Below are 23,306 nucleotides of genomic sequence, written 5' to 3' on the forward strand. Positions count from 1 at the left end.
GCACACAGGAGGAACCCTCAAAACCTCTCCTCAAAAATATGCCATCTGCAAAAAGAGATTCTCAAACTGAGAGTGACGTCCGATTTAAAAAAAGCTGAAAAATGGGAGTGAGAGGAGCATGTCTGTTGCTCATTGAATCTGAGTGCTCAGAGGATGCAGAGAGGCCTTGGCTGGGTTCTCAAATATTATTTTAAGATCCTGCCTTCAGATCCTGACAATTCCAGCCCATGTTGACTCCGAGTGAGTGCAGTGCCTCCAGCTCTGGAGCCAGCAGCAGGCACAGGAGCCTGCTGGTGAACCTGCCATGCTTTTTTATGGAAAAAGTGCTGGAAACTCCAGAGCCTGGGATTGCAATGCTGTGGAGAGCACTCCCCGCCTGGTTGGCAGGTTTGTACCCGAAAAAACAAATGGCCTTGGAAGAAAATTTGATTTTTCGTTTCAAGTTTTATAGATTTTTCGAACAAGCTGCCAACAACCTGCCCAGTGGGTTTAAAGTGTAAGAAATAAAGCTGGTGCTTTCCATTCAGGAATCAGGGCCTGATTTGGATCTCCATTACTCAGTGAAAAGGAGGATATTGAAATTGTTTTGTGCATCAGAAAAGCAAGATCTTTGTCTGAGATGCCGTTTGTGGAACATCACAAAGGCATGGCCAGCAAAGCTGCTCCCTCGAGCCACGTCCTTATCTTGTACAAAGAACGGATATTGGGATTTGGGTTTTTTTTTCCTTTGTTTTGCTCGTGGCTCAGTCTTGTGTGGCCTCAAAAGGAGTTTTGTGCTGCCAGAGAGCTCCATCACAGACCTGTCCCAGCAGCCAGATCTGTCCCTTGCAGACTCAGGGCTTTGAGCTGACATCCAGGACTGGCTCTCCCTAAAAATGTTTGCACAGCACCTGATGCTGATCAGCATCTCCAAGTGCTGCTTTTGTGCAAACAGGTGATAACATTGCTGTGGAGGAAGTTCCCCATTCTAAGATGTGTTCCAAGTTTTTTAAGAGATCTAAACTTGCAAAATTCATGTCCCTGTGGCAGGGCATAAGATTTTCTGCACTTGGAAAGTTGCAGGAAGAATCATCCAAGCTGAATATGGTTTTCAGGTGACAGGAGGTTATTTTGTCAGATGATTATCTGACATTACTGCAAGACTAGATGGAGTCTGTGAATTGAGTGCCTCTCAATTTTATGGTTTTAAAACCAGCTCCTCTGGGAAAGGGAAAGTTTGTAACTCCCAGTTTCCAGTGCCAAAGATGTATGCCAGGCATGGCTTTTAAAGGGATGTATTGTGTGACTTTGAATAAACCTCCATTTCTGTAATTTTCTTTATCTGTAAAAGAGGGATAATGTACAAATATTGTCCTTTTGTTAAACAGAGTAGTTATCCTGAATTGTCAAACTTACATCACTGGCAAAAAGTAAATTCACCATATTAGAGGTTATTAACCAGACCAACACACCAGACAGATGGGGAAAGCACTTACATCCCAAAGAATTATTAAACCTTAGTGGCTTTGCTTCTGCTGGTATATGGGATTATTTGGAGAAAAAAAAAAAAAAAAAGGGATATTATCTTGTAGCCTGCATTATCTTTTGGTGAGTCTTACTTTTTTCTCTTCTATTAACTCTGAGATTTGAAATGCAGCTTACTTGAGCCATGCCATGGTGTCTCATGTGAAATACTGAGACTTGCAGCCCCCTGTAAAGCAGAGTGTCTGGTAGAGCCCTTGTCTGTAATATTCCCCTTCCTCCCTTTTCCAGATCAACCCTTGATTGAAAATCAAAGTTGATTGTACTGCTGGTTTGAAAGTGGCCATGTTCATCTGCATTAATTCCCATGTGCTGTGGGATTTTTTAATGCAGGTTCTTTTTCTTAATGCATGTCAAAATTCTCTTAACTCTTGCTATGCAATGACTTGAAGAATTCCATTTTTAAAGAGAATGTTCTGAGGAGGTTGTTTATATCCTAAAATACCTAATGTACATTACAGCATGGTATTTTAGGATAGCCTCTTTTATCTTTTCTTTGTATTTCAGAACAAAAGCACCATTTAAGCTGCTTTTGGCATGAAAATAAATTATCATTTTTTATTTTGTTTCTGGGCTTTGCTTTGGTTTGGTTCTTTTAACCAGATAAGTGTATCTGCTTTATCTGGTTATACATGAACACAGTTTTCCACTTAAATTCCCTTAATAATGTCAGAAGTATTGCTGGAATGAGTCTTTGAAGGTGTGTCTGTGCATATTTTGTTATGCAGCCTTTTACCTGGGAATGCCACCTCAGACCTGGCCATTTCCAGTTTTAAATTCCACCCAGAGCTCCCTCCTGCCAGGAAAATGGGCAGTTCTCACTTTGCTGTTTTTGTGTGTGTATGTGTGTGTATGTTCTTCAGAAAGCCAAACTTGGGCCAGCTGGTAACAAAGTCATTACTTCAACAGAAGACAAGAACTCAAGTGTGCCATCCAACAATCTGGACAGGGTGAAGCTGACAGATTTCAACTTTCTCATGGTTCTTGGAAAGGGGAGCTTTGGGAAGGTAGGAATTCTTCTGAATTAATCCATTCACATTCCTTTTCTTTTTTTTTTTTTTTTCCTTGAAGAAGAATGAACAAACAGCTTTCTAATAAGCAAAATCCAGAGTCAAAAGGATGTGCATTTTTGAGGAAGGATTTCTTAACAGGGAGTAGGGTTGTTCCCCCTAAGGCCCAGCAGACTTAAGTCCTGATTGGTAGTTTTCTTAAAAAAATAAAAATAAATTTTAAAACTCAGACTGTTGGGCAAGTTAGGAACTCGTTGCTGACTTTCAGATTCTCACTTCTTGGCAGTTTCAAGGAAATTAAGTATGCTTTTCTGGCTTTAATGCCTAGGTCACTCTGCCAGTTCTGGAAGTCACCACCATTGGTAAGGGTGAATACTGGGAAAAAAAACCAGGAATAGTGTGTGTATGTATTAGAAATCCAATAGCTGAGAGAACAGAGTGCTATTTTGCTGCCTGTTTGAACAAAACTCAGGTGATAAAGTGCCCTTTACTGAAGAAGTCTCCTGGGACTTAACATTTTATCAGCAGCAAACCCACAATCAACCAGCGGGTTTGGGCACAGGCTGTCTGAACTGTACAGTGATCATCATTTTGGAGTTTTGATCAATTTTGTCTATCCAAATTAAAGGAAAAACTGGCTTGCCATCTCTCTAAATCTTCAGGCACCTGAGTGACTTTCCCTGCCTGGCCTGGGGCATTTTCACAGTGCTGTTTCTCTTCCCTGCAGGTGATGCTGGCGGACAGGAAGGGCACGGAGGAGCTCTATGCAATCAAAATCCTGAAAAAAGACGTGGTGATCCAGGATGATGATGTGGAGTGCACCATGGTGGAGAAAAGAGTCCTGGCACTGCAAGACAAGCCCCCATTCCTGACACAGCTCCACTCTTGTTTCCAGACAGTTGTACGTGAGCTCTGTCTTTCTTGCCACCCTGATGTTTCCCAGGCTGCCTGCTCGTGGATTTTTTTTTTTATTATCATCCAACCCATGTATTGTAGTCTCTGCACTTAGAAAATGGTGAAGAAATCCCACATGTAATTACCACTTGTATCCTAAATATTAAAAAAAAAAAAAATTAAAGATTTTCCTTCGTTCCTTCATAAAAATCTTTCAAAGATTTTGTTTCATTCGAGCAAGCCAGCATGGCAATTCCTAAATGTAATTCTAATGTGCTTTGCTAAGTCAGAGCCTCAAGCCCAGATTCCCAAAGGTTCCCAAACACTTGTAAAGCTCTGAGGAGAGTTCATGAAAAGTCTTACTGGCTGTGATTATATCTTGGGGTTATTAGTCATGAATCAGTGTTGGTGGATTTAATTTCGTTTTCTGTTCACTTCTGGGTGACACTGAGGGGCTTTTTTTTCTTCTTTCCTTAAAAATATGTGAAGTGGATATTTGTCCATCACATGCAAAACATCTCCCAGTGACACATTGGCCCAGTGTCACTGTGCCAGCCTCTTGGATGACATGGAATTATGGAATTATTGAGGCTGGGAAGGTCCTCTAAAATCACCAAGTCCAGCCATCAGTTCACATTCCCAATGAAACCATGTCCTCAAGTGCCACATCCACACCATCTTCCAAAGGAAAACTTACTAGGAACAATTAGAAATGGCCTCAGAGCAATTTGGAATTTTTTACTATCTTTGATTTCTTTTTTTTTAAAATTTATTTTTAGAGAGAGATTTTTCAGACTGAGCTATATTTGTATAATTCCTGAAATCGTTGGAGACAAATAATCTGTAAAAGCATGGCACTAAAATTGGCAAAACTAGACAGATCTCATCAATCATTTACTCTTGAAGGTTGTACAAAACATTCCATTTCCATTTCTTGATCTGTAATTTTTTTTCCCAGTCCCAATAATCCTAAAAGCTTTTTAATAACGTGCTAGTGACTTTTTTCTTTTTGGCTGATCAATGAGTATCTAATATTGTCTCTAATGTATTTATGTTCCTCTTGAATACTTTGTCCTAGGATCGACTGTATTTTGTGATGGAGTATGTGAATGGTGGGGATCTCATGTATCACATCCAGCAAGTAGGAAAATTTAAGGAGCCACAAGCAGTGTGAGTGTTCATGTATTTAAATCATTTCATCATCTTGATTTGACACTGTAGGAGGATTTGGTTTCTTCTTCTTCTTCCCAGGCTCGGGATGAATTCTGGGCTGGCCTTTGTTTTTTAGGCCCAAAATCTGAACTTTGTGTTAAAAACGTTGTTTGAGCACACAGACCAAAGGTGCCTTTATTCGAAAATACAAAAATTCAAAAATACAAAGGTGCCTTTATTCAAAAATGCAGCACAAACAAAGGCAGGAGAGGCTTACTTGAAAAGTGACACGAATTCAAGCAGGGCGGCAGGAAATTAAAGATGTTACTTCGTATTCTGATGTTGTTTTTAAAAGCAAATATTTAAAAAAGAAAAAAACAATGAGCAGAACACTTCAGTCTGAATGAGTGATACAGAGAAAGGCAGTGCAAATAAACTCAGCACTGTAATATAAATTACAGTTTATACAAGATAAATTCAATGTATAGCTTGTAAGAATTTCTGTGATATATTTGTGAGGAGTTAATAAGGAATTAGGAGTTGTTTATCTACATTATTCTTTTCAGGTAATTGTAGATCTGGCACATCAGTGAGCAGCTGAAAATGATCTGTAGCATATTTAAGAGTGGATAGATCCATCAGTACCATTTTTGCCATCCTTAAAATACCTCATCACCACTTGTTAGTGTTTCATAAATCATTTACCAACGAAACTTCAAAATCAAGGGTGACCAACTGCTTTAAGCATTCAGTTAAAATAATTTCTCATTTTGATTTAAGCAATCAGGGCTTGTTTAAACGAGAGGCCTTCTAAATATAAATATTTCAGATACAGACAAACATTTTTACAGCTCTGAATCAAACCGAGATGGTGTCAGATCATCCTTGACTCCCAGCTAATGCAACTTGCCAACACTTGACAAAATCTGTGGTGCTTCATGACAGCTTCTGCCTGTGCTGCATCTTCACACGTGTTCACAAACACCTCTGATGGAGTGGTGCAGAGCTCAGTTGCTTCCTCTCCCTTGTGCTGAGCCTTAAAATTAATCTCATCTTTAAATAATCCTCTCGCACGTAATTAGCACAGTGCCACAGCAACCAGCTCCAAACGGTATTCTATACCTCTTAACTGCATTCAGCAATTATGTTTTATATGGTAATCATTTTAATTAGCTTTGTGTAATTAATCCATTAACAGGCTGTTTATAAAGGAACGCTATTCCTGCAGATTTTTTTCATGCCATATGAATTGCAATGTACCTTGAGCTGCATCCTGAATTATCCTGAATTCATCAATCTGTGATTAGAGAAAAGGACCTTTGCAGAAGACTTAGTGCAAAAAAAAGCTGTGCTCCAACTGCACCATTTTTTGTGGTCCAGGGAGCCATTTTCCAATTTTTTTTTAGATTATGCATTATTTTATCATCACATACTCTAAATGTATCTTTTAAGATGCAGCTGAAGTGATACGTCTTTTATGTCACCTGTATATATACACTATAAATTACATATTTCATATGCTCCTGTATTATCATCCTTTACCATGATTCATTTCCAATTTATTTTGCCAGAAGAAAATCATGAGGCAATAAGAAATCTCTTGGTTTTTTGGTTTTTTTTTCTCCCACACAGGTTCTATGCAGCTGAGATCTCAATTGGGTTATTCTTTCTCCATAACAGAGGGATTATTTATAGGTGAGTATGATCTGACATAAGTAATTTCTGAACTATTTTTAAAATCCCAAAATGATCAGTTTCTTTAACGTTTCAGTGTATTTTTAAAACAGAAAGCCATCAGTGTAGAGCTCTTTTTGTTGTGTTGCTGCTGGTGGGGGTAGAAACCCAAGCCCTGTTTAACCTGAACTTTCTGATTCCTGTGCTCTGCCCCACTCAGATAAAACCTCTTGAAAATGGGAAACTGTTCTGTTTTGTATTTCTGTGTGATGTTTAATAATATTTTACATTCAAAAGTCTCAGGTGAGGGGTCGGACACCTCTTCATTCATTGTCCAGCCCAGATTTGCTGTGGCTGCCCCTGGATCCCTGGCAGTGTCCCAGGCCAGGCTGGACAGGGCTGGGGGCAGCTGGGACAGTGGGAGATGTCCCTGCCATGGCAGGGGGTGGCACTGGATGGGCTTTAAGGTCACTTCAAACCCATTCCAGGATTTTAAGGTCATTCTGAGATGTCTGCCCAGCTCCCTCCGGGCTGAGCCAGCCCCACATGTGCACCCTGAACCTCCACTCCCAAAAAGCTGCAAATATTCCTTATTCAACCCTAGCTGATCCCAACCATTAACCTTAAACTGCTGTGATTCTTCTCAGAGATCTGAAATTAGATAATGTGATGTTGGATTCAGAAGGACACATTAAAATTGCTGATTTTGGAATGTGCAAGGAGCACATGTTAGATGGAGTAACAACCAGGACCTTCTGTGGCACTCCAGACTACATTGCACCAGAGGTAAATATTGACCCTTTTAAGAACTTTTTAGTCTCTTAAAGGAAATTGTCCTTCCACATTTTATACCAATGGTTTTGGATGGCTCTAACTGCAGATTCTCCATGGATGGCACCATTTAACTTCTGCAGGTATATTGGGTATATCTGGGAATTCATGCAATGTAATCAATAAATCTTCACTGTTTTAGGAAATACCTAGTTAATTGAAAAAGTAATTTTTTATGAGATAAGATTTTGTTCATTCTAGCAAAAAACTTTTAAAATCCAGGCTCGACAACTTCTGATCTTAAATTTGTAGCCTGGAAATATTATTTTAGTAAACTTTGCAATTTGTGAAGTTCTACAAACATCATGGGTGTTGCTGAGATCAGCAAATATTTCACTGGGAGCAAACAATGCTGCTTTAATCTATTCCTCCATAGGTTCACATAGCACACATTCATTTAAAGGATTATTTGGCATTTTCAGGAAATCACAAACCACTCACTGGTTTTTGGGAAGGGAGTCATGAGGTCTGGAAGCTTTTTGCTGACCTCTCTGTAAAACCACTGTGATCTTCTCCAGGCCATGTCCTGCAAGTGCTGCTCTTCACCTCAGGAAATCTCCTGTCATTAAAGCCTCTTCCAAAAGCTGACATCAGCCTTGAGTGGAGTTGTTGCAATAAATCCATAATTTGCCTTGAGTTTTTCGTGACTTGGCCATACCTGTGCAGCTTTCAAGCCACTGAAAATGACATTGAACCAACTGCAATGGGTCTAAAATGAAAATATGATCATGAGAAGCCCAGTTGTGCTTTAAGGCACTGGGATAAATACGAGCTTAGAGTTAAGACTTCGAGTCTGGGTATGATTTGTATTTGAATAGTTGAGGTCTAAAGAATTAAAAACAAGCACATGTGGTGATTTGGATATAATTCAAATATATGAATATTAAAATCTGGTCTTTGTGCATACTGAGCTTTCAAGAGTCTTGATTTGTTTGGCAGCAAATTTGATGCAAGAGGCTGGATCCTGATCCAAGAGACTCAGTTGTTCATTGGGTTCTGAGCAAGAGGCAGCTCTGGCTGAAGCATTTCTGGCTGTAATTGAATGTTTGTTGGAATGGGAGAGATTTATACACAGACAAGTAAATTAGTGTCTAAGGTGAATTTTGTCATCTCTATGAAATTGGAATGAAAAATAGTTTGTTTTTTTTCCCCAATTGCTAATTCATGCTTTTCAGAGTGAAATATTGTGTATTATACACTCTTGTTTTTTCACCATTTGCTGTTGCTTGCAGCAGGATATCAGAACAACAAGAGTAGTGTTTTATTTCCTTCTGTCAAAACATAAATGAAGCCAATATTACAAATTAAAGTGTCCTTTCTGTGGCAATTGTCTTGTGCCAGTTAATGCCAAAGAACATTTTGTCAATACCAGAATGCTCGGTGTGGGTCAATGCTGGAGCGAATTATTTTACTTTATTTGGAAATTTCATATAAAGAAATAAACCTGTTACCAAAACATCCAGTAAGTGAGAGAAAATTAGCCTGATATCTTACAAACAGATTTGATTTAATTTTGTTTAATTGGCTGATTTTTCTTTTGTCTCTGAAGACATTACTGTGACTGACAGTTTGCTAACTAGTTCTGTGGGAAACTTCAAAGGAAGGTTTTGCTTGCAGGAGTGTTTCAGCCCATGTTTCCATGGGCTAAAATTTATAAATTTCTCGTAGATTTTAATGAGAATTCATTTGCATGGTTACATTCCCTGCTGGGTGGAGATAAAGGACGTAAATCTAAATAAACTCTTGAAGGTATCTGGAGCAGAATCCTGTGAGTGGGCTGCACTCTAACATGGAGAATCAGCTCTTTTCAGCAGCATTTGGGGAAGGATGTGGTGACTCTGGTGGGGCCTGGGGGAGCCCACGCTGCCTCTGCAGGACCTGCCCACAGGTGGGACACAGAACACACAGGACCCTGCAGGGACCCTGCAGGGACAGCTCAGCTGCGTGGAAAAGCAGGGGAATGCTGTGCTGCCTTCAGCAAAGTGAACCCCCCCATTTGGTGTGCTGCAAAATAATGATTTCCTTTTTTTTTCCGAGTGGGAAAGTTGCCATTTGCTATTACCCAGGTGTATAATGGGCTGGAATTATTGTTAATTTTCTTACACTGTGCAATTTGAGGAGTGTGCAGAGGTTAAACTGGTGGGATCCCAGGTCTGACAGCTTCCCTCAGGCAGAAAGTGGTTATCTTGTACAGAGTGTTTCCTGATGTGCTGAACTTAAATATTTATGGTCAGAGTGGTAAAATAGCTGTGAAATCAATTAGTACTTTGTGTTTCCTTGACCAGTCAAGAGAGACAGGAGGAGATGGATGTCAGAGGATTAGGGGGAAGGGATTCTGCCAGCACAGAACCCCACCATCAGCATCCCTGCAGCCACAGTGCTGATTTTGGATTTCGGAGAAATTGAAATTAGAAACTCCATTTCCCTTCTCTTCCATCTCACAGCCTCAAAACCTTCAGTTCCAACCTTGAATTTTGCCAGGATTGTGGGAGGCAAATAGGTATCACAAAGGTTTGGAAAGTGCATTTGACTGTTTCTTGTGCAAGTAATATTTATTTCTTTTAATAACTGAGCTTTAACTTTTCCAGCAGACATCATATATGCTCACAAAAGATTTCCTCTTGCCTCTGGGATATAATCTTTTCATCCCAACTGGCTACTAGCTGCAATGATCTAAACATTTCTACAAATTGCTGATATTAATCTCCGTGTCCTGCTCTTAACTGTGCCTTCCTTGGAGGCAAAATAAAGAAAAAAAGGAAAAAAAGCAACTCCTGCCAATTTTGCTTGATGAGAGAAATTCCTGAGCTCTTTCTGAGTGCTCAAATCCACAGAAACTGGACAGGCAGAGCTCTTAATGCATGGCAATAGATGGGTAAATTGGGACATTTGAAATGCAAAAGGACATGAAAAAGGCAATCATTTGAATTAATGATGGAGAAGGAGAGGAAGAGAAGGATCCCATCAGCTTTCCACTGCTGCCTGGCCGGTGAAAATCAGGAGTCATAGGTGGAGGAGGGTACAAGTCTTCATTTCTAGGCACAGGAAATCCCTCACTGCTCTGGGTGTTCTCTGTGGTGAGACAGGAGGACATGTCCCCATGCCCCCCTTTGCCCTAAAAGCTGCCAAAATCTGTGCCTGCAGACAGAGTGACTTCGGCAGCTGCTGCAGGGCAGGCAGGGATGGCTTTGAGTGCAGCAGCTGGGAGGTGGCACACGATGAATTCTGGGTGATGAGGAGGGAATTACTGAAAATACAACATTTAGAGCCTGCAGACTTCCTACCAATGCATGTTTGAGTGTACATAGAAGGCTCATCTGCTCCCTCCCACATGTAATTCCTCCTCTGAAGTGAGCATTCTTCCCTCTGGTTTGCACTTCCCAGTTAGAGCTGTGAGCAGCTCCCAGCACAAGGACTTTGTGCCCAGGTTCCACTCAGGACGTGGCAAGTGGCTGCTGTGGGTTCCCCTGGTGCCACAGCCCCACCAGGATCAAGCTGCTCGTTCCAGCTGGGTGTATTTAGATGGGGTTAAAGGAAGAAAAGTCCCTGCATACAGCAGCAGGCAGTGACAGCACCACTTTTTCTACATGGAGATCATTCAATGAAAAAGGTGTTGTCATTGCATTTGCAGTGGGACTTTCCCAGCCTTGGTCGCTGTATTTATGTCTCAGTTCCCTCTCTTCCATCACAGGCTGGCTCAGGGGAGGGAGGTGTGTGCCAGCTCAGAGGGGCACTGCTCTGGTCATTAGATGTGGCATCAAACAGCAGAAAAATTGAAGCGATCCTGACCATCCGTTGGAGCTTTTTCCATGTTAATTCTGCCTCTCCTGATGGTTCTATTTGATATTCTCTCCCAAAAGCAGATTTCATAGAGGAGATTGCATTTCCTGATGGGAATGTTGTTTAGAGAAGAACCCAGCCTTGACTCACCCCTTGCTGGATAAAAATCAGCATCGTTGAGTCTGTGCTTTGGTACAACTTCCACTGTAGGGCATTGCATTGCAGCCTTTAAGTGATTTCCTCCTCTCAGTAATCCCATCAAACTCCTTCACAGAGGGACAGAAGTGGACTGTGGGCTCCTGGACAGACCTGGCTGCCAGGTACAGAACCTTGGCAGTGTGGCAGCATTTTCTTTCTCACTGCTGTGGATCCATTTTTTTCTCATTTGCTAATTGAAAGAAACTGTTCCTCCCAAAACCACATACCCGGACTGCACTTGTTGTACAAAACGTTCTGCCCTTACAAATCAATGACCTGAAAAATATCCCCTTCTTTATATAAAATATTATTTTCCATAAGGCAGGGAGAAAATGTCAGAGAAAGACTGAGGTTGAAATGTTTTGTCATTTTCTGGGTGTAAAGGCCAGTATTTTTCCTGGATGAAAGTTTGAAAGTGTTTGGTGTTTCAAAAGGCAAATATTGATTCCAGCAGGAACTTACTGGTGATGGAAATGGAAGGGAAAGTAAACAACTATGTCAACTACTATAGGATGAAATGAATGTCCCAAATATATATTTTTAAGCTCATATTACTGCTAAGAGACAGCTAATATAGACTGTCTTTATATAGGGCCTTCCAGATGAGAATGCTGTTATTATCTCTGGCTGTCTAATACATTCCAAAGCACAATTGATTTTGAAATCTTTCAGTTAGAAACATTGCAGTAATTTTTAAGTTGTGTGCTGCTGTATCTCAGGAAGGACATATACCCACACAGAGACCATAATTTTATTTAGTAGCCAGGCAGTCTTGCTTTACTGCACTGGTGACTCACTATTTTCCTGAGCAACTACAGAACTTGGCAGTTCAGCTTCTCTTTCAGACAACTAAAAAATTTAGGATGTGTGATCTATACTTGAATGGGCAATTTATTTCACAAAGAATAAAAACATGAGCAAACAGGAAAATGAAATGCAAGCCCCTCTGGAGTTCTGACTGCCTCAGTTCCCTGCTCATTCCAGAGTGGAGATGCTGGAGTCAGAGGCTCTGGTGCTGCCTTCCGTGGGGATGGGCAGGGCCTGGGATGTCCTGCATCCCTTCACAATTCACAGCATCCCTGCACAGCTGTTTAGAAAGATCTGAGAATACCTGCACGTCCAAACTCCTCCACACCATCACCCAGTGCAGCTCTTAAATAAATGCACACTGATCTCTGAGGAGGCCACGGATAAAGAGGATGACTCAGGAGGGGACCTGGGTGCTGCTGGCACTTGCAGCCTTTCCTTGTGTCAGAACTCAATTTGTGCTGCTCTGTGAGTCAGATGTGAGCCCAGAGCATGGAAAATATTCGACATTTCCATTAGCCTGAACTACAGAACCCCCTTTCTTCCTGGTGTAGCTGGTATTTCATCCTGACTATCACAGTCGTGCAGCTTGGGAAAACTTGACTGAGATTTTTGGAGTTTTGCTCTTTTCCTAAATTTTGATTCCTTTTACAGCAGAACAAAAATATAAATATTGAAAAGAAAGGTTTAATTATTGATAGCCCATAAGTTAGGTGAGCCTCACGATTTCAAGCTTTCACACAATAGTTGGGTAATGGCTTTGCCTTGTCTCCTACATTGTGCTGCTGTCCTTCCTCCTTTGCCCTCAAATGAACATGCCAAGGACTCCTGAGAGCTGCATTTTCCATGGTACCAGGGTACCAAGGGCGTGGGTGGGCTTAGACTCACACTTGCAAAACAATCCAACTCCCACTGAAACCCATGATTAGCTGGAGTGAGGATTACAGGATTCTTTCTGGCCTTTTTCAAGGGAATCTGTCTTTCTCTGCATGTTACACATGTACCTAATACACCACAAGGCCGGGGGGTAGTAACACAGAGTTTTTTCCTTCTTTTTTTTTTTTTTTTTTTTTTTTTTTTTTGTAATTATGCAGATTATTGCTTACCAGCCCTATGGGAAGTCTGTGGATTGGTGGGCATATGGTGTGCTGCTCTATGAGATGTTGGCTGGCCAGGTAAGATCCTGTGACCTCCTCCTGCCTTCCTGCTCTGTTTCAAGGCTCCCTAAAGGTTTAGACCATTACAGGATAAGATTGAAGCCTTTCATTCTGCTGTTATCTCCTTGTACTCTTGACTGACTCAACTGAGAATGTATTTAGGCTTTAAGCTCTTTATGTTGCACCCACATAATCAAGCTCTGCCTTTGAATACGGCTCCTTTGTACTGCAATAATGTTATAAATAGCCATCTTCAGGATTGAAAGGGAGACACTTGAGCAGGAAAATGCATGTCAAGTGGAAGAAATACCATTTAGGAGTTTGAAACCACAGGGAAGCATAATAAGAGTGTGTATAAGCTCTGCATTGCAGTTAAGTCCCAAGAATACAGTTTTTGTACTGTACGTCCTGGGGGTAAAATATGAGTCTCAGCACTTGGAAATGTGCTCAGTTACAGACCCCTCATTCTGCACAGTTAATGAGGGGCTGCTCTCTGAGTCACTCGGCTGGGGAAGCAACACTGTGCTGCAATAAATGGCAGATAAGCACCAACTTTAATGGATTCTGTTAGTCCTGAGTTGAAAAAGATTCCTGCAGTTGGCTTTCCTTGAGTGTTGGGTTAAGGCAGGCATTTCCCAAGCTTAAAATATACATTTGTAACAAATGCCTTTAAGAGTATCTCTCTGGAATTCCAATGGGCATTTGAAAAGTTTTAGTTTGTAGGAACTGCAGCTGTTAACATTTGCAGGCTGAATTGCAAATATTGGCCATTGAAAGATTTGGAGGAAAGGAGATTTACCATTAGCTGGGTTTTACACAGGGCCCATATCCTGGGGATTTATCCATGGGCATTTTCCTACCCCTATTTAAAATACACTGCAGGCCTGAGTGATAGTCTCAGAAGCAGAATCTACAGCCATGACATAAAACAAACTGGAGTTTAACTGGAATTAAGTGAGGAATGGATAGAACTTAGCACAAGGTAATTGAAAGTTATTCTCCAAACTTCACCCTTTGAAGTAGTTTGCCTATTTGGTGCACAGTAGCTCTACAAACTGATTAAAGCTGATCACAAAGATAATCCTGCACACATTTCATTAACCTGGCTGCCATTCTGGGGACAGAAATGAACATTTCTCCTTGATTTTAATCTGAGACTGTCAAACACTAAGCTTCTGGGTCAGCAGATACCCAGGCTGCAGATTGCTGTGAGTTTGGGGGTGTTCCTGTATATGGATCTTTTAGGCATGGTGTTGTCATGGTATTTCATAAAAAGTGGAGAATTTAAAATCATAACAAGGAAAATTCAGTAAGTTATTCACTTGAGATTTATTTTCAACAGCCTCCATTTGATGGGGAAGACGAAGATGAACTATTCCAGTCCATAATGGAGCATAATGTTTCCTACCCAAAATCACTGTCCAAAGAAGCTGTCTCCATCTGCAAGGGGGTGAGATAAAATGTCATTTATCATTAAGTTCCTTTTTGGCAATCCTTGTGAGTAGCTGGCTTTGCCTGGCTCTGACACAGCACTGTAGTATTTTAAAATGCAACTTCTGTCAGCCAGTGCTGAGCTATGTTGTCACTTGGTGTCACTGGTAAGTGCTGGGCTCTTCCCACTGTGCCTGCTTGTTTTATGGAAAGAACAAATGTCACAATCAGCAGCTGCCAAATCCAGAGCAGAATTTATAAACAGGACCATGGTTTGAAGAGTCTCCCCTGCTTTGCAGCACAGCCCCAATTTTGCAGGGTGAGATTTCTCAGCTTGGCTGGAGATTCTCCAGCGAGTCCTGAGCCCAGAATGCCTAATGACAGGATCAGAGCACAGGAGTTTAGGAGAATCATTTTTAAATGGAGGTGAAGATGAGTTTATGTGAAGATCTTTAGCATAAATGCAAGGAAACCATGGGGAAATTCTGACACAGTGGTATCTGTGTGGCCTAAAATTGGTCTTAGATACTAAATTAATTTTTTTTCTTACTTTTGAGGAAAATAATAGACTTTTGCTTCAGGGGATTAGCTTAGGAAAAAAGAATTCATTTGACTTTCCTTTGATTCCATGTGATTCTCCAGAGCACCATCAGTCTGCAGCTTTTCCAATCCACTGCCTGTAATGGGTTATTTGATGTCTGACTTACACTGATAAAACACCACTGCACTTAGTTAATTTGGGTTTTACATTCTTCCTGTCCTTTTCAACCATTTATGAAGTATTGTACATGAGCTGGATATTAGTCCATTTAAGAAAATCATCAAGGAAAAGAAAAGGTGTTTAGAGCAAGAAGGTAAAATGAAAGACCATGCTAATTTTGGAGCTTATCCCAGTGTAGAAGTGCTTGCCAACAAAAAATAAACATGATGTATTTTTGTAAAGTACGTTCAGATTGTTGCTTTGTCATGGCAATCACATATTCCAGCAGCACAGTCTGAACCTGATGTAATGACCCTGTTTCCAGCTCCCCTGTGTGCTGCTCTCTGGGTGCTCATGTCAAGGGAGGGCAGAAAGCTAAAATTACCCTGCACTTTGAGATTTTGGGCAAGCCTCTGTCATACTGGCATGTTTTTCATCTGCATTAAACTGACAAATAATTCTCAGGTTTCAGTGGGAATTTTTCCTCAGCTAAGAAGTCAATAGGAGAAGGTTTCTGACCCTTGCAGTCAGTGGTAGCTCAGCAATCCCAGGACAAGGCACCATTGGGCAAGACAAACGTGCCCACTCTGCTCTTGCAATTAATTTGTCTGCTTGACTTCCATTCCATTGATTGAGAGTTTGTTGGTTTTGGTAAATGCAGCAACTTTGGAAAGAATTGAAACTACTGGAATCAATACTCTCATTTTCTTTCATTGCCTACAGTTAAGGCAAGGGGTTTGGAAAAGGTAACAAAAATGGGAATGTTGCTGTTAATCTTGAAGAAGGCTGTGATTCCTGCCCAGTGCACAGCCACTTCCCAAACCTGCTTAGAGTCATTTTTATTTTAGATTCAAAATTGGAATCAGATCAACTCAACATTTGGAAGGAGACTAAAGTGGTACTGAGGTTTTCAGAAGATCTGTTGAGGTACATTAATCATATATAATTTGTAAGAGCCTTAAAAAGTCCCCACGAAACTGGAGCTGGGAGTTTCATTGCACAATTCCCAATGTACACACCAATTGGAAAATTCTGAGGAACTTGTTAATTAGGGAGCACATTCCAGTTTCTAAGCACGCCAGGCTGGTGGATTTGGGGCTGTTTGTTTTTTTTTTTTTCCACAAGTCTGTTTAATCTCTGTAACTGGGTATAGTATTGACCAGGATGTCATTAAGAATGCAAGGGAGGAAACACAGATTAGATGTTGTCAGCTGGGTGCCAAAGAATTGGAGGCTCTGTAATGAGATGTCTTGAACAAGCCCCAGAAAAATGAAATGGGAGGGGGGGAGGGTTGTACTTCATGGAGCTTTAGTGCATTGGAATTTATGATGTTTAATTGATTGTTGAGATAGGGCAGGAGCTGGTCTGCAGATCTGTAAGACTCAGCTGAGAGATTGGAGGTGAAATTCAGGAGTGAGATGTGAGCCAGCAGGGATGGCAGCATGTCCTGGGCACCACCTGCACCTCCAGCAGCAACCTCTGCCCAGTGGAAAAAACTTCCCCAATGCAGCCCCTAATTTTGCTGCTGAATTGCTGTCTCCAGTGATCAAACAAGAAAATTCTTCCCAAAAAATTGATGTTAGCTTTTTGAAACAATTTTATTAGCAGTGTGTATCTTCAGGAGAGGACCAAGAGCATTGCAAACAGAGGAAAGTTCCTCTCACTTTCCTTCCAGCATTAAACTGAATTGTTTGGTGTTTTCTTCCCAACAGCTCATGACTAAACATCCTGCAAAACGCCTTGGCTGTGGCCTGGAAGGTGAAAGAGACATCAGGGAACATGCTTTCTTCAGGAGGATTGACTGGGAAAAATTGGAGAACAGAGAGATTCAGCCACCTTTCAAACCTAAAGTGGTGAGTGTGAGATGCCAGGTCCTTGCTCCCTCCCTGCTGCACATCTGGGGCTACAACGGGGCAGTTTGAGAAGGGCAGAGCTGTCTGTGAGCCTGCTCGTGTTTTGGCACCTTGTGCTGTAACCCGGGGAACTTTGTGCCGTGCAGAAAAGGCTGGCAGTGGTTTGAGCCCTGCCTGCATGGGCAGCACGGCGTGAGGAGCTGAGAACAGGAAAATTGGCACATCCACATCAGCCACTTGAGACTGGTAATAAATGTGGTTAACAGCTGTCTCCTCTGAGCAGCATCTAAAGTCGGGATCTGACTGAGGGATTTGGATTAGAGGGGTGAATTTCCTCCATGGCTGGCTGCCCAGCACGGGGGGTTTTATTCCCCATCCTACAGCAATGTCTGCTCAGTTTGCAGGATTAATCCCTGGTTTATTTTCCATGTTTATTACTGGTTTGCACACATGTATCTACAGGAACATTTTAGAAGTCCAAGCAAGTGGAAAGATGTCCTTACTCTGAAAGCTGTTTGCATAATAGAGTTGGAAGAGCTTTGCTTGTTGAGCCAGAGTTCCTTTCAGCATGCACTGTGCTTTATTGACAGGCAAAGAGAAGAGTTTGCACACAACAACACAAGCTTTAAGGAGCAGCTGTAAATTGTTATGTCCTAACGTGGAACCTTTTCTCTTTAACCCTTTTATTTTTCAGCTGACAGTCCTGGCTGGCTTTAGCACTTCAGGTGTAGGGTGACTGCTCTTTACACTGATTTATTTGCCAGTACAGACACACCAGTGAGGTATCACAAACTAATGAATAGAGGGATGCCAACACCTGAATTATTCTTCACTTTTTTCATACAAATTACTTTCTTCCATCAACAGGAGAAGAGTTGCAGCTGAGAAAGGTGTTTATTACTAAAGGAAATGCCTTTTTGCTATGCTGTGGATTTTGCATGCAGGGAAGGGTGTAAATAAGTGAAGAACTCGTGTGGTGCTGCCAGTCCTGCCCAGCCCATCCCATCCCCAGAGCTGGCTGTGCAAAGGGGAGCTCTTAGAGCATATTTTATGGAAGATTTTTATTACATGCTTCTCAAGTCAAATTTAAAGCTGATCATAAAGCAGATCTACCTTCACATCTCTAAGTTTTATTAGCTCAGGAGCTGAGTGCTTAGACTCTCCTTGAAGTTGAAAGTAACACCAGCACGAAGGTGCTAGAAGCTTGAAGTGTGGTCTGGTTCCATCAGAGCCTCCTGGCAGATCGTGGCTCCTCCTCAGAGCAGCTGTGCTCTGTCTCCCTGCTTGTCATGACCTGGTTTGTTTGCACAGGCTGCTATTAAAATACACCGAGGCGGATTCACACGGAGCCTGACTCTCCTAGACAAAAATAACTTAAAATCCAAGTCTAGTATGTAAATAAACTGTGCACAGCTCAGTTATGGTGATTGCTGATTCTATTTGTATCAGTATCATACAATTATAGAATCGTTCAGGTTGGAAAAGACTTTAAAAATCATTGAGTTCCCACCATTATCCCAGAACTGCCAAGCCCACTACTAACCCATGTCCCTAAACACCTCATCTGCAGAAGTTTTAAATCCCTCCAGGGATGGATATTGATTTTAGAAAGCAAAAAACACACAAACCTTAATCTGTTTGGAGATACAGATGTATTTATAGGGTTTGTTTGGGGTGATTATTTTTAGGGAACCTTTGTAGGTGCATCTTTTCTAGGAAGTGCTTTCCTGCAGGAATAATCCTGCTGCTTCCACAATCCTTACTCGAACACAGAGCTGCAGATTCTGGGTCAGCAGTTGGGTGATGTAAATAACATGTTCCCTTCCAGATTGACATTTCACAGGTTTTAGGCATAGACTGATTATTTGGCAAGGACATTTTACTTGTATTTCCAAGTTTAGGAGTTTGAGGAGTCCTGTAATTTCAGTTGTACTCTTAATACTGCATAAATGTTGACAATAACAGTGCTATTCTTTAGTGTGAAGATAAATACATCATTGAAGATACAAATTTATTTACCAGTTACTCTATTTGCACCCAAAACATACCCATATTTCATGTGATTTATTTCTTAGCCTCTACTGGCATAAGCAATAGTGAGAGACCTCATGGTGGCAGGAACTTTGGTTTCAGTGTCCATCTTGTTTGAACACTTCCCACTTGCTGAAAAAAAGAAGGAGAAGAAATTTTAAAAAGAAAGAAAATGGCATAATTTTGTTGCAGGACGATGCTTATCTGTAGAACATCTTTCTAGCAAAAACTTTCCTTTTTTAGCAGTAACCCTTTTGTGGCTGCTCTGAGCTGGCTGTTGTGCCTCTAAATTAATTCGTCTTAATTTGGGGGTACATCAGCTATCATGCAAATAATTCAGAGGTTTTTTTTTTTTTTCCTTGTCAAAGTTCAGCTCTTTCCACTCTTGTTTTTCCAGAGATTAAATGCAGAGGCTCAGTGGGCACTGGGGCATTCATGAGTGGGTGGAGGAAGCAGAGCCCCGTTAGCTTGGCCATGGTGCAGTGTCCCTGGTGCTGTTCCAAGGCTGGACAAGTGTCCTCTGTGAGCACTTGCTCCAGGAGCTGAGCAGGTGCTCCTGCTCTGAAATAGGCACCAGTGTGTGCCCGAGGCAGCAGAAGTTCTTTGCAGCTCAGCTCAGGTGGCAGGGCCAGCCCAGCACCTGCCAGGTGCTCTGTCACAAGGTGCAAACTCTGACTGGGCTCTTTCCAAACCTCTCACTCTGAATCCCCTCAGCGGGCCCCTCTCCAGTGCATCCTCCCACAAATGCACTGATTTACTCGTGTTGCATTAATTCAGAAAAAAAAAAAAAAATCAATATTTAATATTGGTCTATTGTACGAGCCGTATTCTCCCCTTGCCGAGTTATCCTCTGAGCCTGAAGATGATAATGGAAAATGGAACTTCACCCTTTATATCCACATGCAGGGATGCTGAAGGAAAAAATAGAGAGGAAAGGGTCAGGAAAAACAGGAAGAAACATTCACTGCCTTAATCCCACAGCTGCTTTGTCCAAAGATCTGTTACAGTAGTTTTGAGATGAGCACATTTACCAGTTTCCTCCTCACCTCTCCCAGTATTCAATGCCTAATTTTCCTCAAATATTCCTTTTTTTTTCTTGCACACAAGCTAATTTCATTCTGGTACCACCTTCCTGTTTTTTAGCATGCTTCTGATTATACTTTCCTACTTATCAGGTCTTTTCTGCATTCCTCAAAACTCTTCTTTTTCAAACCTGGTTTCTTTTGTTTTGTGTTCTGTTTTCTGTTCTGAAGGAGTTGTGCTCAGGCTGTAGCTGTATTTAACCCCCTTCTTGGCTGGACAGTGCCCAAAAATTAGTCTCTTAAAAAAATAAAGGAGGAAACCTGTGATGCAAGTTTTGGAACAAGGACCTGTCCTGGGATGTGCTCCCTGCCCACCCAGCCCTCCTGCCATCCCAAGGACTGAGGCCCTCTCTGCTGTCATTTATGAATTTATAAGAGTTTTTAGCCTGTTCAGTGAAGACTCAAAGCACATAAATGAATTGCATTAAACTTTTTGCAGATCATAAAGGAAACAGAGACTAACATGAAAAATTTAATTGTGTATTGTGAGGCTTTTGAAAAGAATGAAATGACTTGACAAAGAAAGTATCTCTTGCCAACGTATGTTTATAAAAATATTTCCTTTTTCACTTTGTATCCCAGTAATGCTGAATATTTAAACCTCTTTATCTCGTCACCTCCTGCTGATGGATGGAAACCTTTCTGAGTGCTTTTTATCGGGATTCAGCTATTAAAACTTCACTATTTGTCTGGGATTTTTTGTCAAAATATCTGGAAAGAAAATTTTCCCTCAGCTACTCATAAGAAAAAGGGAAAGCCTTGCATGTATTGCTGACATTTTTCAGCTTTTTTTTTTTCTCCTTTTCTCTTTCCTTGCAGTGTGGCAAAGGGGCTGAAAACTTCGATAAGTTCTTCACACGAGGACAGCCTGTGTTGACACCTCCAGATCAGCTGGTCATTGCCAACATAGACCAAACAGATTTTGAAGGCTTCTCTTATGTCAACCCCCAGTTCGTGCACCCCCTGTTAGAAAATGTAGCATGAAACAAGCAGAACAAACCCCACCGCGGGTACAGTTGTAACCCTACAATTTTTAGGCTTTCGCCTTGTTGATTCCACTTGGGCCTGGAAATTGTAGGGTTCGAGGGTGTAAGGTGAGGGAAGGGCCACTTAGTGAGGATTTGGGCTTTGCAGCAGTGATGTTGTCTTAACAGGAGATAAATTAGTGTACAGTGCCCACTTTTTCTTCTAGAAGTCGCCACTGACTTGTGGAAACTTACCCATGTTTTGGTACCTTCTGTATTTTGTAACTTCCCGCCGTCCTTTTGCTCCCTTTTCCACTCCGTTGTGTTGGGATGACATCTGGCACGTGGTCAGAAGGAGAAGCCACCTGAGTGTTGGTTCCTTGGGGGCAGATGCTGGGATGGGGGAGCGTCCTCCCCGCGCTCCCCGGACACTTCGGGGGCGGCACCAGAGACTGGCTGGGGTCAGCTCCAGGGGGGAGAGGCATTGCACAAACATTGATGAAAGTGTTGGCAAAATATGGCAGGAAAACAAAAAACAAAAAAAAAAAAAAGAAAAAAAGTTGGGAATGGGTGGGAGGGAGGGGTGAAATTAAATTAGACTTTGAGGCTTGGCGAACCGATCCTGTAAAATCCCAAATTTGGCTCGGGTGGTGGCCACAGCTCTAGGATTTGTGCTAAGAGTAGCATGTGATAAACTCCAGGGTGAAATTTTGTCTTTAATAATAACAATAATAATAATAATAGTAATAATTTTAATAATACTTTTGTGAATTTTTAATCTCCATGAGATTATTCTGTGATCCAGGGTGCCATTGTCTGTTCAGTTGGTTTAATTTACACCACTCCTCAAGTTTACTGTTAACTGGTTCTAATACCAATATTTTACTATGAAATTTATTAACCTGGAATGTAAAACAAAACTGTAATTCCTTAAGTCTTATTTACATGTGTTTATTTATAGTTTGCAGTATAGGGCAGTAAATTGAAGAAAGCATTATGTGTACTAAATTAAGAAAAAATGCAGCCCCGAGTGACTTCCTGATTTCTCCAGAATAACTCATGAAAATCAAGTGAGATTTAGTCTTAAATAATCAGTTTTAATTCAGAAAACTTTGGGCTGTAGAATAATCAAGCCTGAAAGAAGCAGCACCTAAAACTCGTTTTATTGGTAGAATGGAATTTAATACATTTTACATATGCTTCATGCAATGAATTTTGCATGTTTAGTAATAACTCTTAATAATAAGGGTTAATAATAAGCAGATCTATATTATTGACATAATCGTATCAAGCATAAAGAGTATTATAAAAATTTTATAAAACAACTTGTGCTTTATTTGTGAAAGTTCTTGTTCTGAATGACACCATTTAGATTTAGCTAAATGTTTTCTTGCTATTGTTTAGATTTTTACTTTAGGTTTTGAATATTGTTACTGGCTTAGGGTATAATATCTTTTTTTAAAAGTAGATATACTTTTAAATAATAATTGCTACCTGCAGGTTTTATACGAGGTTCAATTAGGCTTTCATTTCACATCTGCTTATTACTTGCAGAGAAGGAAATAGACTTTATTTGCAATGATGAACACTGTAATTAATGCAATCTTCTCCTATCACTTAGATGAAAAATTTTGATATTTCCTCTTACAAGTTACCAGAAGATATTAACTCAAATATCAGTAAATAATGTTTTGTGCATATTTGGGTTTTGTTACAGCATGTAAAATAGTAGTTGGTGCATTTCCCTTTTTTTTTTCCCTTCTGCCTTGATCCCATTAGCAGCCACAGGCACTTTTTGTCTGTCAGATGTGCATGGTGATGCCAGAAGCATGATGTCTCTGTTGCTGCATGCAGACTGATTACAATTTTTCCAGCATGTAAACATATTCAAAAAGTAAGATATTTGCCATAAAAGACTTCAATTTATACTAGAATATGTAATGGGGTGGGGTGGGATGGGAACCTACTTTCTAATCATCTTTTATGACAATAAAACATGGAACCTGTGCCAAAGATTCTGTCAGAAAGATCCAGTCCTGCCAGAGGAGCCAGAGGGGGAGGCTGGAGCTGGGGGTGACCTGGGAGAGTTGGGCAGGGTTGGATGTGAAGGGTGACAGTGTCGAGCCCTTGGAAAACGTGGGTTTGGGGCCAGCATGTGCCATTAAACACTCCAGGAGTCCAAGTGTTGCCCTGTCTCTGTCCTTCTGCACCCCCAGCTCC

At 41.1% G+C, this 23,306-nt stretch overlaps 1 protein-coding gene across 2 annotated transcripts in view; it reads left to right on the forward strand.

Moving 5' to 3' along the window:
• PRKCA (protein kinase C alpha) overlaps nucleotides 1-21,610 on the forward strand; it is a 139,245-nt gene extending 117,635 nt beyond the window's left edge. For both annotated transcript variants that reach the window (XM_014882710.2, XM_088176411.1), the window contains 9 exons: nucleotides 2,385-2,528; nucleotides 3,259-3,432; nucleotides 4,504-4,595; nucleotides 6,210-6,272; nucleotides 6,899-7,037; nucleotides 12,962-13,042; nucleotides 14,367-14,474; nucleotides 16,868-17,008; nucleotides 20,941-21,610. In XM_014882710.2, the coding sequence (XP_014738196.1) occupies nucleotides 2,385-2,528; nucleotides 3,259-3,432; nucleotides 4,504-4,595; nucleotides 6,210-6,272; nucleotides 6,899-7,037; nucleotides 12,962-13,042; nucleotides 14,367-14,474; nucleotides 16,868-17,008; nucleotides 20,941-21,105 (1,107 nt within the window). In that variant the 3' untranslated portion in view covers nucleotides 21,106-21,610. The remainder of the gene's footprint in view (nucleotides 1-2,384; nucleotides 2,529-3,258; nucleotides 3,433-4,503; nucleotides 4,596-6,209; nucleotides 6,273-6,898; nucleotides 7,038-12,961; nucleotides 13,043-14,366; nucleotides 14,475-16,867; nucleotides 17,009-20,940) is intronic.
• The last annotated feature ends 1,696 nt before the right edge of the window (nucleotides 21,611-23,306 follow it).

This window comes from Sturnus vulgaris, chromosome 20 (assembly GCF_052056855.1).
Source record: "Sturnus vulgaris isolate bStuVul1 chromosome 20, bStuVul1.hap1, whole genome shotgun sequence".
Taxonomy (NCBI): Eukaryota; Metazoa; Chordata; class Aves; order Passeriformes; family Sturnidae; genus Sturnus; species Sturnus vulgaris.